Below are 13,172 nucleotides of genomic sequence, written 5' to 3'. Positions count from 1 at the left end.
TTAAAGGGTTCACCCACTTCTAATTAGCACCGTAACAACTACACATACCCACCGTTGTCATGGAAATACTGCTGAACCACATCCACCATCCAATCAGCTTTCTGCTGGCCGTAGATGCCTCCAAACCCGTTATCCACCGCAATCTGTCCGACAAACAGAGATGGTACATTTTATTGCTGTGACCTCACATCATACATAACATCAGATTTCTAATGTTGACTTAAGAATAAACGAGCTAATTAATAAAATCTCATAAACAGAGAATCCTGCGAGATGTTGCAGGCACCCAACTCAAACACATCCTCCCCACACGTCTGTTTAAATTTCCCACTTCTTCTTCTATGTGTTGACTCCACCCCCCAGCATCCAGACGCCCACACTCCAAGCTCTACCTGCATTCTGCTGAAGTAATGAATCATTTTGAAACATTTAAAAAGATGAACTATCCAAAGGTCAAAGTTCATCACCTTCTTTTGGTTGCCCCCTTTAGGGATCGCCACAGCAGATCATCTGTCTACAGTCACACCAACTCTCTGCATGTGCTGCTTCACTACATCGTTGAATCTAATCCTGGTCTTCAAATTGTCCTCCTGCATTGCAGCTCCATCTTTACACATCCGAACTGAGCTCCACACTTCAATAAATAACACTAATCTTGGTCAAGAAGGACTGGATTGATGATGATGTGGGTACAGTAACGCAGAATCATGAAGATACTTCCAAAACAGGTCCTCTGTTTATTTGATATAAAACTGCTTTCTAAATCCTGCCGACTACAGTCTACTTAGCAACATAAAAACAATCACCACACAACCCCCGTGTGCCAAAAAGTGATTCCCGGTATTTACACTTCCATAAAAAAGACATTTTGACCTATAATATGTGAGATATATGTGAACTGTCTCCCTCATGTATGATATCAAGTCATCTTGAGCCACAAACAACATTCCTCTCACAAGGTAGAAGTCGCCGTCAGTTTGTGGCAGAGTGACTTTTGTATTTATCCTTTATTTATCCAGTTAAAAGGTCCCGCTGCCATAAAAATGCTCTGTGTAGGTCTGTGATTTGGTTTAACAGAACATAAGCTCCTCACGTGAGAAGCTGTTAGCATGTTAGCATCATATCGGTTATCGTTGAATCAGTAACCCGTCTGGGTATCAGCTGGACCCGTCTGCCTGCCGCTCCGGAGGCACTCGATCGGCTCTAACTCACCTGAAGAACTGGCCAGGTTTGAAGAACCGCTCGGACTCCCTCTGTGAAGACCTCACGTGAAGCCGCGGAGGCCGCCATGTTGGGTCTGACAGACGGAAGGAGCCGAGTGCAGAAACAGAGATCAGACAGAAGCGATCGTTCAGGAAAAGCGTGCTCCTTCCAATCGAAACGGGACTGTGACAAAAAGCTAAAGAAATAAACAGACATGCATGTAAACTCTGAACTGCTCTAATTGTCAGATTCATCAAGGTGCTGGAAACTTTCCGCCCATGTTGACATTATTGTACTGTGGAGGCCCAGGAGTGCCAAAAGGAATTAAATAAATACATCATTTAAAAAATGAATTGAATGTGTCAATAATTAATTAAATATATCATTAATTAAAATGTCATCAATTAAATACAACTGAAAATAAATAATTAAATGTTTTAAATGAAATGAATGGCCATTTAATTAATTATTGAAATATTTATTTAATGAATTAATTCCAATTTTAAATAATTAATGAAACATTTAATTCATTATTTAATTAATCAGTTTTGCCACTCCCAGCTCTCCACAATTGTCCATGATGTGAATGTCCTTTTCTACCACAACCAGAAACCGGTTTAAGATGATTTTAGCTTTGTGACATTGTATGTTAGCCTGGTATCAGAACACGGGCACACTGTGGTCATAAATGGATGAACATGACATGGAAGATCTAAGGTTTTACAGATTATGTAACTGAAAGAATGTCTTCCCCTAGGAAGACCATTGACTAACCGCACTTACTTTTAAATAGCAAATGAGAAAATGAGAAACACGTAAACTCTCATAGACTGTATATAAATGATGGATGTAGCTGCTGGTTTCCACTGTTGTCATTTTAGTTTTTTTTTTTTTTTTAAACCAGACATTACACACACAGGAGACTGCTCAACTGTTATTGTACGGTGGCCCTGAGAGTTCAAATGGACTGCAACTTTTAAAAAAACACACACCAGCAAATAGGAAAATGCTGCAAAAGCACACAAAACACAAAGGAAATAGAAAAAGACAGCAACAAAAAACTGAGGAAAAAAATCAGGAAAGAAAACAGAAGCGTTTCTTGGGAAACAAAAACTTGACTGAACGCCGGGGGAAGTGACACGCTAACAGTAAACAGTAACAAACATGTGTGTAGAGTATTAAACGAATGATGTGATTAAATCACTCATTGCCTTACATCCTTAGATCTCACAACACTAATGAACCCTCTGCTTCTTTTGAACGTGCCTCACTGCAGTTCTTTGCAGCTGTTCAGTCAAGTGTCCCAGAAACACTTCCATTTTCTTTCCTGATTTTTTTTAAAGCTTTTGCAGCATTTTTTCTCTTTCCTCTCAGGGTCACCATCATCATCCTTTTCAACACTAATGTAAGATGAATGGTATGTATTTGCGCATAATAGAATCAAATATGTACTGTTGTCCAGTTTCGATCTGTGCAGGTTCTGTTGTCCACCTCCAGGTGGCAGCAACTCAACAGAAATCCACCTAAACATAAGCGAGACTTACAAAAAACAAACAAACCTACTGTCCATAATTTTTATTATTATTTTACTTAGAAATGTTCTACATTCATGCTGTCTTCATCTGCTGTCTGAGAAAGGATTTGATTCAGTTTGAGGCTTCTCAAATGTCTGCCTCTGGATGGAGGCCTGAGTGAAAGCAGGTTAGGTTCCAGATATCAGTTCAGCTCATATGAAAGCAATAAGTTCTCAGGAATATGGCATTAAAAGGTCTCAGTGTGCCATTCGTGAGAGTTATTAAGGAGTTTTTCAACACCTTTCACTGATTAACATCACTGTGAAAAAGAGATTCTCAGGGACGGCGCTGAGCTGCAGTCCGAGTGTTTCATAGTGTTTGTACAGGGATGTGATCCTAAACTGCAGACCCTGAAATCATTTACTTGTTGTTTGTGTATTCACTCTTCCTACGACCTCTAAACACAACCAGAACTGCATTTTGAAACTGTATTAAACAATTCATACATTTAATGAAATGGAGCTGATCTCCACCCGGCACCGCTGTTGAATAAAATGTTGGAGGTTTTGGCTCATAGGGATCGTTTTTATGGCCAAACTTATTATTTAAAACTTCAGCCATGTTTAAAGTGAACATCCATCATCGTAACACAAGACAGAGAATAAGAAAAAAAGCATAATAACTAAACTTTAATCGCACAATCAAAGCACAAAGAAGAATTTTAGTTCATTGGCTGACGTTACCTCGGAGTCTGCAGCTGTGGAGATTGTGTTATTGCGGCTGTTTCACTTTTCCAGACATTTTCAAATATTCACCTAATGAATGGATGCAACGCTTGCTTCCTCACCTCCCCAGTGATCCTATTAATATTAACTCACATGTTCACAGTCACATTTTTGCAGGTTTCCTTCAGCACCGGCAGCAGCAGCTGTGTTGCTTTTAGTCTGTATTATATTTTTAAATGTGACCCTGAAGCATGCATTAGTTCTGTCGCTATAGGCCCGGAGGAGCTTTCTTCATCTCTAATTTCCTTCGCACTCATTGAATTTATTTATGTACTGCTCTTGCATGCCGTTGCCTTTCTGTCTTCTCTCTTCAACAGTTTGTGCTCTATCTCTGTGCCTTTCTCCTGGAATAATATAAACTCCCACAGAAAGGAATCTCTGACACTGGACCTACATATTCCTGATGTTTGCTTGATGGCTCCACTAACCTGCTGAGTTGTTTTTCATATATTCTTTTGCTGTTTGTCATCCCTTTGGGCCTTTGTGTTCATCTTTTCTCTTTTCCAGTTACTCCAACCTTTTAAGGCAGATATTTGGTGTCCGTTCTGATGGAAGCTTCTTCCTTTTAAAAGGGAGTTTTTTTCTCTCCACATGCTTTTATCTCTGTGATCGTTGCTATTTATTTTACCTTACAGTTTAAAGTGTCCTGGGAATACATATATTGGAAATTGGCAGTGTATATAATTTATAAAAATAACCAGAAATCCTCCAAAATGATCATTTGAGCTTTCAGTCATTTACAGGTAGGTCCATAAATATTCGTATACCCTCAAATGAAAGCTGAGGGTCTGCACATTATGTCCATGTCCATTATATAACTAGAATTGGAATATGCTTCAGTAAACAGGTGAAAAAAACATAAACTCGTGTCAATGTCCAAATATATTTGCTAAGTATTTCTGTGTTATGCTTCCTTCTTCTGCGTTATTAAAATTTTGGATGCAAACTTTGTCCATACAATTATTGTAGAGTTTTAGAGCCTGAAGCAACTGCTGTTTCGATTTGGCACTATAGAAATAAACCTGAAGGGAAATGTTTAAACTTACTGTGCAGCCATTTTTCATGTAATACATCAGTAGGCGGGCCCAGGGCTGCACATGAGCCCCGTGATCACCAAAACCAATGCACTCTGCTCTAAACCAGCTCTTTACACTGAATGTGTTCCCTTTCTGCTTTGTTCAGTCCCCCATGTGCCGCTCAGGGTGAGCAGATGTCCCTCTTTAGGGGGAATCTGATACATGTTGATGAAGATGTCGCCTGCTGGTGAGCTGGTCACCATCTTTTGCTTTCTGTGCTCCGCCAAAAGTTGAAAGTCATATGCAAAAATTATTTGGGGAATATGATGAAGGCTACCTCTGATAAAAGGAAATAAAAACTGCAAATTAACTGGGTTAAAGTGGTGGAAGGTGGTTGTATTGTTTCCATATCTATTTAGAAACATTGATGTGTCTGAGAATTTAGTTCGTGGACGCCTCAGAGAAAGAAAAATGATCATTTTTCTTAAGCTTATTAAAATAAATAATAATAATAACAATAATAAATCCTTGATCAGTTTAACAGAAACCTTTATTGTCAGTGCAGAAATGACGATCACATCAACTTTATAAACACAGCAAATATAGAAACAGTTTATGGCCAAAAGTATGTGGACAGCTGTACACACATGACAGCGTAACATGCAGCTGTTTGTGTTAAAAACACAAACACAACAAATCCCTTAAAAACACATTTATGTGGAACTAAACCGTAAAATCACCACAAACGCCCAAAAGGACTGATGACGTTTCTCAAGACGAACTTTAAAACCGCAAAAATAATCTTTCAGCAGTACCTTAAAATATTTCAGTAATCTCATCCTCAAAAAGTCGTCTAATTACATGATAAATATAAAGTAAAACAAGTGTTTATTTCAAGATAAAACTTTCAGTCTTTATAAAATAAGACATGTCATTAATATTTGATTTAACCTGGAAAAAAACTAACCTCGTCTAAATAATGAACACTTCATTATGACATCACCACATCATCTTTGCACACCACAGATGGAAACTGGGAGATTCTTCTTTAACAGGCAACAAGATGCTAAATATTTGGCTACACCCAGCCGGTGCCGTCCACGTACTTTTGGCAGTACAGTATGAAATCACGGGTCCTCACAGACAAACAGAAAAGTGAGGGTCGAATTAATCAGCTGCTGACCTGCAGCTTTCTGTCTCTCTGACAACCAATTTATTGTGAAAATCCTGCTGGTCTTCTTTTTCTTTCAGAATAAAAGCTCATTCAGACAGGATTTCACTGCAGGCTTTTAATCCTCCTCCTGCACTCTCTCCTTCTCGTGCTCTGTTTCTTCTTTTACTGATTTCAGCACCCACACGTTTATCTGTGAATCCTCTGTATGTATGTGATGTTTCCTGCAGTGCGTGAGGGCTGATCTGGATGTGAACTCCATTTTTAAGAACTAAATATGAATTTAGAAACCTCAGAAAAAAACAAAAAACCCTTCATGGCTCCAGAACCCAGACCAGATCCTGGACCAGCAGCTGCAGGTGTTTGAGTATCAGACTAATATTTCATCACCTGCTCTGTCTGAAATATTAAATCCTGTCTGAATGAGATGGGAAAAGAAACACTTTGACATGAATGGATGAATAAATGAGGAGGTTTAAAAGCAACGATGGAGCTGCAGCTGCAGAAGATTCTCTGGGTCTTAATCCAGGACACTGAGCACTGTGATTGGTTCCTGTCTATGACCACGCCCACTCTGAGCAGTCATTGGCTTATTTCAGTTGTGTCTAGGTTCTGATGCATATATTTGTAGAAATGTTTTATGTGTCTTCAAATGGTAGCTGGTTTAAAACACATAAAGTCTGTGCAGCAGCTGGATAAAATTTGTGCCTTGAGGCGACTGTTGTTGGGATTTAGCGCTGTATAAATAAAACTGAATTGAATAAACGTTACTGAGCGTGAGCGGGGCAGAAATCCTGGTCACCTACAAGGTGAGTCATCCCGAACTCCTCTGACCATCAACATCTGGCACACCGATCTGAGTCTGAGCGCCAACATCAAACTGATGCTGGTTCGCGTGACTTCACCATCAAACTAAATCCTCTTCATAAAATAAATGCTACGCGAACAGGAGTCCAGAAGCCTCATTCATAAAACATGTTTACACGCATGTCAGGGAGGAAAAGAATAGAAAAGTGCCATTTAAGTACTAGTCCATTTAACCATCATTGCGCATTAGTTTATCTGCAGTATTTGTACGTTTACACCAGAGAAAATGACCCACAACTTTCCGAAACTATGGCAACTACAGTACCTTCACCTCTGGATTCTCACGTGAACATCATTTATTTTTTTATTTGACAGGACAGTTGTGTTAACTGCAGTAATTTTCCACAAAACAAAATTTAAACTAACAGGATCACGTGTTGCTACAATCTACTAGTGCATCTAAAAACCATTGAATATCACAAAAAAATAAATTTGTGGTAATTTCAATAAATAACTTTTGAATATTTTGACTAAAAATGATGGTTTTTGTTTTCATTTTGGTGTTTATGGCTAATTACACCATTACAGCTAATGAAAATCAGAAATCCAGTATCTCAAATTATTAGGATATTTCCAAAGATCAATCTAAAAAGGAAATGCAGAAACCTTTGAAAACTGTATCTATTATATAATAATAATAATAATAATAATAATAATAAAAAGATTTGTCATCTGCAATAAACATGAAGCAATTATTTTGAGTAAAAACCCGAAATATATAAAATCAAAGGTTAAAATTAGAATTGTGGGCAGAATATATTTTAATAATAATAATAATAATGTAATAATGTGTAGTTTATTATGTTTTGATTGTATACACAGTACTCTTTTGAGGCTCCATGAATTACTGCATCAATGCAGCGTGGCATGGAGGTATGGATGTTACTGAAGCTCAGGTTGCTTTGACAGAAGCCTTCTGTGGATCAGGTTTTTCTCATCTTCCTCTTGACAATCTCCACAGATTCTCTGTGGGATCCAGATCAGGCAAGTTGGCTGTATGATTAAGCATGATAATAACATGATAATAACACGGTCAGCAAATCATTTGGGAGCAGTTTTAACATTGTGAGTGGTGCTAAGTCCTGGTGAAAAGGAATTTGGCTTCTCCATAAAGCTTTCAGTGAAAGGAAACATTACTTCAAAACCTCCTGGTAGATGTCTTGGTGTAGACTCAATGATCCAGATAAGGAAATCTCAGAAAGTTGATTTCGTTCATCTGGATTCAGCATTGTCTGTGGGAAAAAAGGTTTCATCACTCATGTCAGCTGACTGCAGGTTTCCCCAACTTTATATGATCATTTCTGTCACCTATCTCCAAGTTTCTGGCTTTGGTCCTGAATCGCTTCGTGTGCAGCACCAAACGCAACATTCGAATCACGCTGGACGACACCAGATGAAACAATGGCCTCTTATGAGGCCGTTACATCTTCTTCACTTGTGTTGCAGCTACCGGACCAGCTCATAAGAGATTAGAGGACAAGCCCACCCTCGACACCAACCAAGTGTCTCTGTCCAGTCAAGTTTATTTATAAGCACATTTGAAAACAACAGATGTAAAAAGTGCTGTATATCTAAAAAAGATTAGAAGATAAGTAAAACAGCGTGGATAAAAAGTCATCGGAACGCAGTCCGGTTTAAAAGCCAAAGAATAAAAATACTGTCAACTGCCAGAGCATCTAAAAGCATCTAAAAATGAAAAAAGGACCAAGAATGGACTCGAGTGGCTCCACATAAGAAAGGAAGATGCACGCCTAAGCTGTCAAATTGTTTGGTAAAGCAAGATTTAAACCATTCCAGCCCCTTTTATTCTGAAACTCTTCAGTAACACTGCTTTGACACAAAAAGGAATAGAGAGAAGGAAAACAGCTTTCTCCAGGACCTTAGACTAGAAAGAAGTTTAGAAATCAGTCAGAAGTTGGATAAAACTGTGGGCTCAAGGTTTTGCTTTTAAACAATAGACTCCACCACAGTATGCCACGGCCATTGATAATAGTGAGTAAACTCTTTGCTATAGTGCCAAAAATATCCATCAGTCGCCAAGATGAATGTCCAGGAGACATTTTGTGGGTTTTAAGGGGCAAAGACACAGACTCAAAGTGGTCAAAAGCAACAGAGGATGTGTGAAACGATGGGTCAAAGCCAGGAGGGATGATATGAGACCGAATACTTACAATCCTGGCATCAAAAGCAAATTCTCATCTACTGCTTTGGACTCTATGAGAGGAGGAACCAGGAGGATTAACAACAGAGTTAATAATGCTGAATAAAACAGGGTCGTCTGTGACAGTTGTGAGAAACAATATCAGACAAACACTTTGTTTTTACTGGAACGCCTCTGATAATTTAACAGAGACTCTCCTAAGAACATGAAAAGACACCAGAAGTCTATCCTTTATTTTTGTTCAGCTCTCCTACACACCCGTCTGAGTGCTTGGGTGGCATTATTTAACCAAGGCTGAATGTGAGGTTTCAGATTTTTGAGAGCTGTTACTTCAAGCTACATATTTCATATACAAAGGCCAGGACTTCAGACAGACACATTGATGCACCGTGGGTTTTCCACTTGACCCTATTGTGACTAACTTGCATATGGAGAAAGTCAAGAAGAGGGCTCTGATATCATTCCTGAAACACCACCGAGCTAATGGTTCAGGTATGCGGATGACACCTGGGTGAAAATCAAATCTCAGGATGAGCCACAGTTCACTGATCTTATTAACTTGGTGGACACACACATCACGTTCACCAGAGAGGATATAAAAATTACAGCTGTGCATTTTCAGACTGTGAAATTACCACATTACACAGGACTCTGCAAAACAGAGCGAACACCAGTCCCACAGACAAAGTGGGCAGAGAAGCAGAAGAACATCCAATCAAAGAGACCCAGATCAAATGTGCTTATCCCAGCTGGTCATGTGTCAAAACTAGTAAGATACCCAAAGAAACCATCGGTAAGCCATTATGAGTCAGAAGTATTGGAACAGGTGAGACATATTTTACAGTACATCAGGTCTCTGTGGCTTTCAAACGTGAAAACGCTCCATGCCAGAAAGTAATCCGGCGCATGGATCAGGTTCTGAACTGAGCAAACCAAACAAGTGCTGACTCAGGGAATGGCACAACACGGAAGAGATACGTCATCAGGCCAGGACTGTGTAGTCTATTTACACCTGAAGGCAAGCAACCACTCTTTCAGAGAGGAGCATGTGTGCATCCTGGACAGGAAGGAACACAAGTTTGAGCAGGAAGTCGAGGAGGCGGTTTACATGAAAAAGGGAAGACCATCTCTGCACCAGAGAGGGGGCCTCAGAGTACATATCTCACCATCTTACAACCAAAACTAGTACCGTTGCTTAACAATCTACAAGCTCAGTTTCATGATTGTTAATATGTGCTGTTATCTTGTCCAAGGATATTTAGGATGCAGACTGGAGCAGGTGACCTGCTCTGCTTCCTGAGCTTCAGCCACCCAACTGAATCTGTACTGTTAAGATAAGATAAGATAGAACTTTATTAATCCCTCGGGTGGGTTCCTCTGGGAAATATAAATAAAATATACAAAGGGGATAAATAGAATAAATAGGAATAAAAAATAAAAATACAAGTGAATTGCACATTTCAAGTATTGAGTCTATTGCACTGTTGACTATTTACAAAAAGTATTGCACAAGGTATTGTACAGTGAGGTGAAGAGGCACTACAGCTTAGTTGTTCCTCCTCCTTTGTCCTCCTGTTTCCCCTCCCTCTCCCCTCCAGAGAGGAGTTAAACAGTCTGATGGCGTGTGGGACAAAGGAGTTTTTAAGTCTGTTAGTTCTTGTCTTGGGGAGAAGCAACCTGTCACTGAACAGACTCTTCTGATTGTTAATGGCCGTGTGCAGAGGATGCCCAGCATTGTTCATAATGTCCATCAGTTTCTTTAATGTCCTTTTCTCTGCCACTGTCACCAGAGTGTCCAGCTTCATGCCGACCACAGAGCCAGCCTTCCTGATCAGTTTCTCCAGCCTGGATGAGTCCCTCTTTGCTGTGCTGCTCCCCCAGCACACCACAGCATAGAAAAGTACTCCAGCAACCACCGACTGGTAAAACATCCTCAGGAGCTTCCTGCAGATGTTAAAAGACCTCAGCCTCCTGAGGAAGTACAGTCGGCTTTGTGCTTTTTTATACAGGTGCTCTGTGTTGCATGACCAGTCCAGTTTATTGTCCACCCACAGCCCGAGGTACTTGTACTTGTTGACCACCTCCACCTCCTCCCCCTCTATCTGAACCGGCAGTGGACCTGCTCTAGACCTCCCGAAGTCCACAACCAGTTCCTTAGTCTTTGAGGTGTTGAGTTGCAGGTGGTTTGTGTGACTCCATGCGACAAAGTTCCTCACCAGACTTCTGTACTCCTCTTCCTGATCATCCCAGATACACCCCATGATGGCCGTGTCATCTGCAAACTTCTGAATATGGCATAATTCAGAGTTGTAGCAGAAGTCAGAGGTGTACAGGGTGAAGAGAAGAGGGGACAGCACAGTTCCCTGTGGTGCTCCTGTGCTGCTGACCATCAGACGTGATGTCCTTCAGCCTGACGTACTGTGGTCTGTCGGTGAGGTAGTCGGAGATCCAAGCCACCAGGCAGGGGTCCACCTCCATCCTGTTCAGTTTTTCTTGAAGCATACAGGGCCGGATGGTATTAAAGGCACTGGAAAAGTCAAGAAACATCCTGACCGTGCCTTTTCCCCCATCCAGGTGTGAGTGGGCTCTGTGTAGGAGGTACAGGATGGCATCCTCCACTCCGACACCCGCCTTGTATGCAAACTGTAGTGGGTCCTGGGCATGTTGTACCTGTGGTCGGAGGAAGTTGAGGAAGAGCCGCTCTAGAGTCTTCATAAGAGTCTGTTGATAGCGCTGGGGAAACCTGCAGTCAGCTGAAGACTGAAGAACTCACTTGGATGACTTAAGAAATGTTAAGAAATGTTCTTCCTGTTGAAAATGCTGCGTCCAGATGAACCGAATGGAACCTGACAGTGGGTGACCACCAACAGTAGATGATACGACACTCCAAACTTCACTCTGGACTTCAAACACCTTGGATTCACCTCTTCTTCCAGACTCTGGGACTTTCTCTAGCATCCTAGGATTGGACTTTCACAAAATGTGTTTTCTTCTAAAACCAGACCACTGCTCAACAGTCCAGCTCTTTTTCTCCTTTGACCAGGTAAGATGCTTACGGTGCTGTCGTTGGTTCAGGAGTGACTCGATGCATCAGTGGTGATTCTTGACACGCTGACACCAGCCTTAGCCCAATCCTTGTGAAGCTCTTATATTCTCGAACTGACTTTTCTCGTAAATCTTTTCGAGGCTGTGGTCATCCCTGTTGCCTTTTCTCCAGGCATACCTTTACCTTACAGCCGACCTTCCATTAATATGCGTCTATACATCACTCTGAACAGCCAGGTTTTTCAGCAACCAACTAGACTGAGAGATACACAGTAATTATGCCGTCTTAATAGTAAGTTATTTAATGATTTACTTATCAGGACAGAATGAAATGTCCTGATAATTTGAGATATTGGATTTCTTCAAAGTTTAAACAAAAAAAGTCTTTAAATATTTCCTAGAAAATATGAAAATTCCTTTTTGAAATAAAAAAAATCTCACAACTATTAAATGTTTTGTGATCCACTAAAACTGGGACTTGGTTTTCTTGGTTAGTCGGTGATCGTGTTTTTTGTGTGAGGTGAAGAAAATTTCTGACAGGTTAACAGGTTAATATTGGGGAAAAACTGAGTCTGATTTTCCAGAATCCAGCTGCTACATCCCGGCATCATAATGCATTTCATTTGAGCTACTCCACTAAGTAGACATAACATTAGCTCTGGTTTGCCACTCAGTCAAGCTCAGCCAGCAGCTCCAGTATATCAGCTCACTCCAGTGCGTGCCATTCGGCACACCTTTTTTGAAAAATCTCTGCAAGCCACTTTGATACTCACCACCACCCCAACACCTCTATTTCATGCTACTTCTGACTTAAACAATCACTGTCACCGGTGGCTGCTCTGTTTAGTTCTCTGCCTTTAGGCTTTACACATATTTTCTTTTAAGAGCGGACGTGTCCCAGAACAGAGCTATATCACCAAATATAATTAGTGTAAAAGGAATAATAAAAAAAAAGAAACAGTCCTGGCAGGAAATCCTCAGGTTTACCTTTTCCGAGTCACAGCACACAGCCTGGGCCTCTCATCTGCACTCCAGGGCTGGTGAGTGTGATGGTGACCGTGGTAAACAGAATTTGATTTGAAGTTTAAGCTGGTTGATTTAGTTGAAAGGTTTAATGCAGGAGAAAATGATGATAAAATGACTGATTTCAGTGTTTAGGAATAAGTTGGAATGATGAAAGTGAGAAATAAAATGTGTCGTATTTCTGTTTCATTTTCCCTCGTTTCCAAAATGAGAGTTTAGATCACAAATATTACCTGTGCCGTACTGTTTCAGGCCTAGTTTTGTGTGTATGTAATGGTTATGAATGAGGCTCCCGGTGTTGCTTTATCTGAAAGTCGAGGGGGTGGGGGGGGGGGGGGGGGGGGTGAACCTTGGGATGAACAGCCGAGCCAATCAGATTGACCACAG

The 13,172-nt window shown here is 40.6% G+C and overlaps 1 protein-coding gene across 1 annotated transcript in view; it reads right to left on the bottom strand.

The window, feature by feature from the left end:
• tsr2 (TSR2 ribosome maturation factor) overlaps positions 1-1,362 on the bottom strand; it is a 7,286-nt gene extending 5,924 nt beyond the window's left edge. Inside the window, exons 1-2 of the mRNA XM_085392810.1 lie at positions 1,213-1,362; positions 53-143 (exon numbers count right to left, since the gene is read on the bottom strand). Of these exons, the coding sequence (XP_085248936.1) occupies positions 53-143; positions 1,213-1,290 (169 nt within the window). The 5' untranslated portion in view covers positions 1,291-1,362. The remainder of the gene's footprint in view (positions 1-52; positions 144-1,212) is intronic.
• Between the last annotated feature and the right edge of the window lie 11,810 nt (positions 1,363-13,172).

This window comes from Rhamphochromis longiceps, linkage group LG20 (genome assembly GCF_057381845.1).
Source record: "Rhamphochromis longiceps isolate RC_006_pf linkage group LG20, R_longiceps_female_GT1.1, whole genome shotgun sequence".
In the NCBI taxonomy this organism is placed as follows: domain Eukaryota; kingdom Metazoa; phylum Chordata; class Actinopteri; order Cichliformes; family Cichlidae; genus Rhamphochromis; species Rhamphochromis longiceps.
This window is presented reverse-complemented; position numbering and strand designations above follow the sequence as displayed.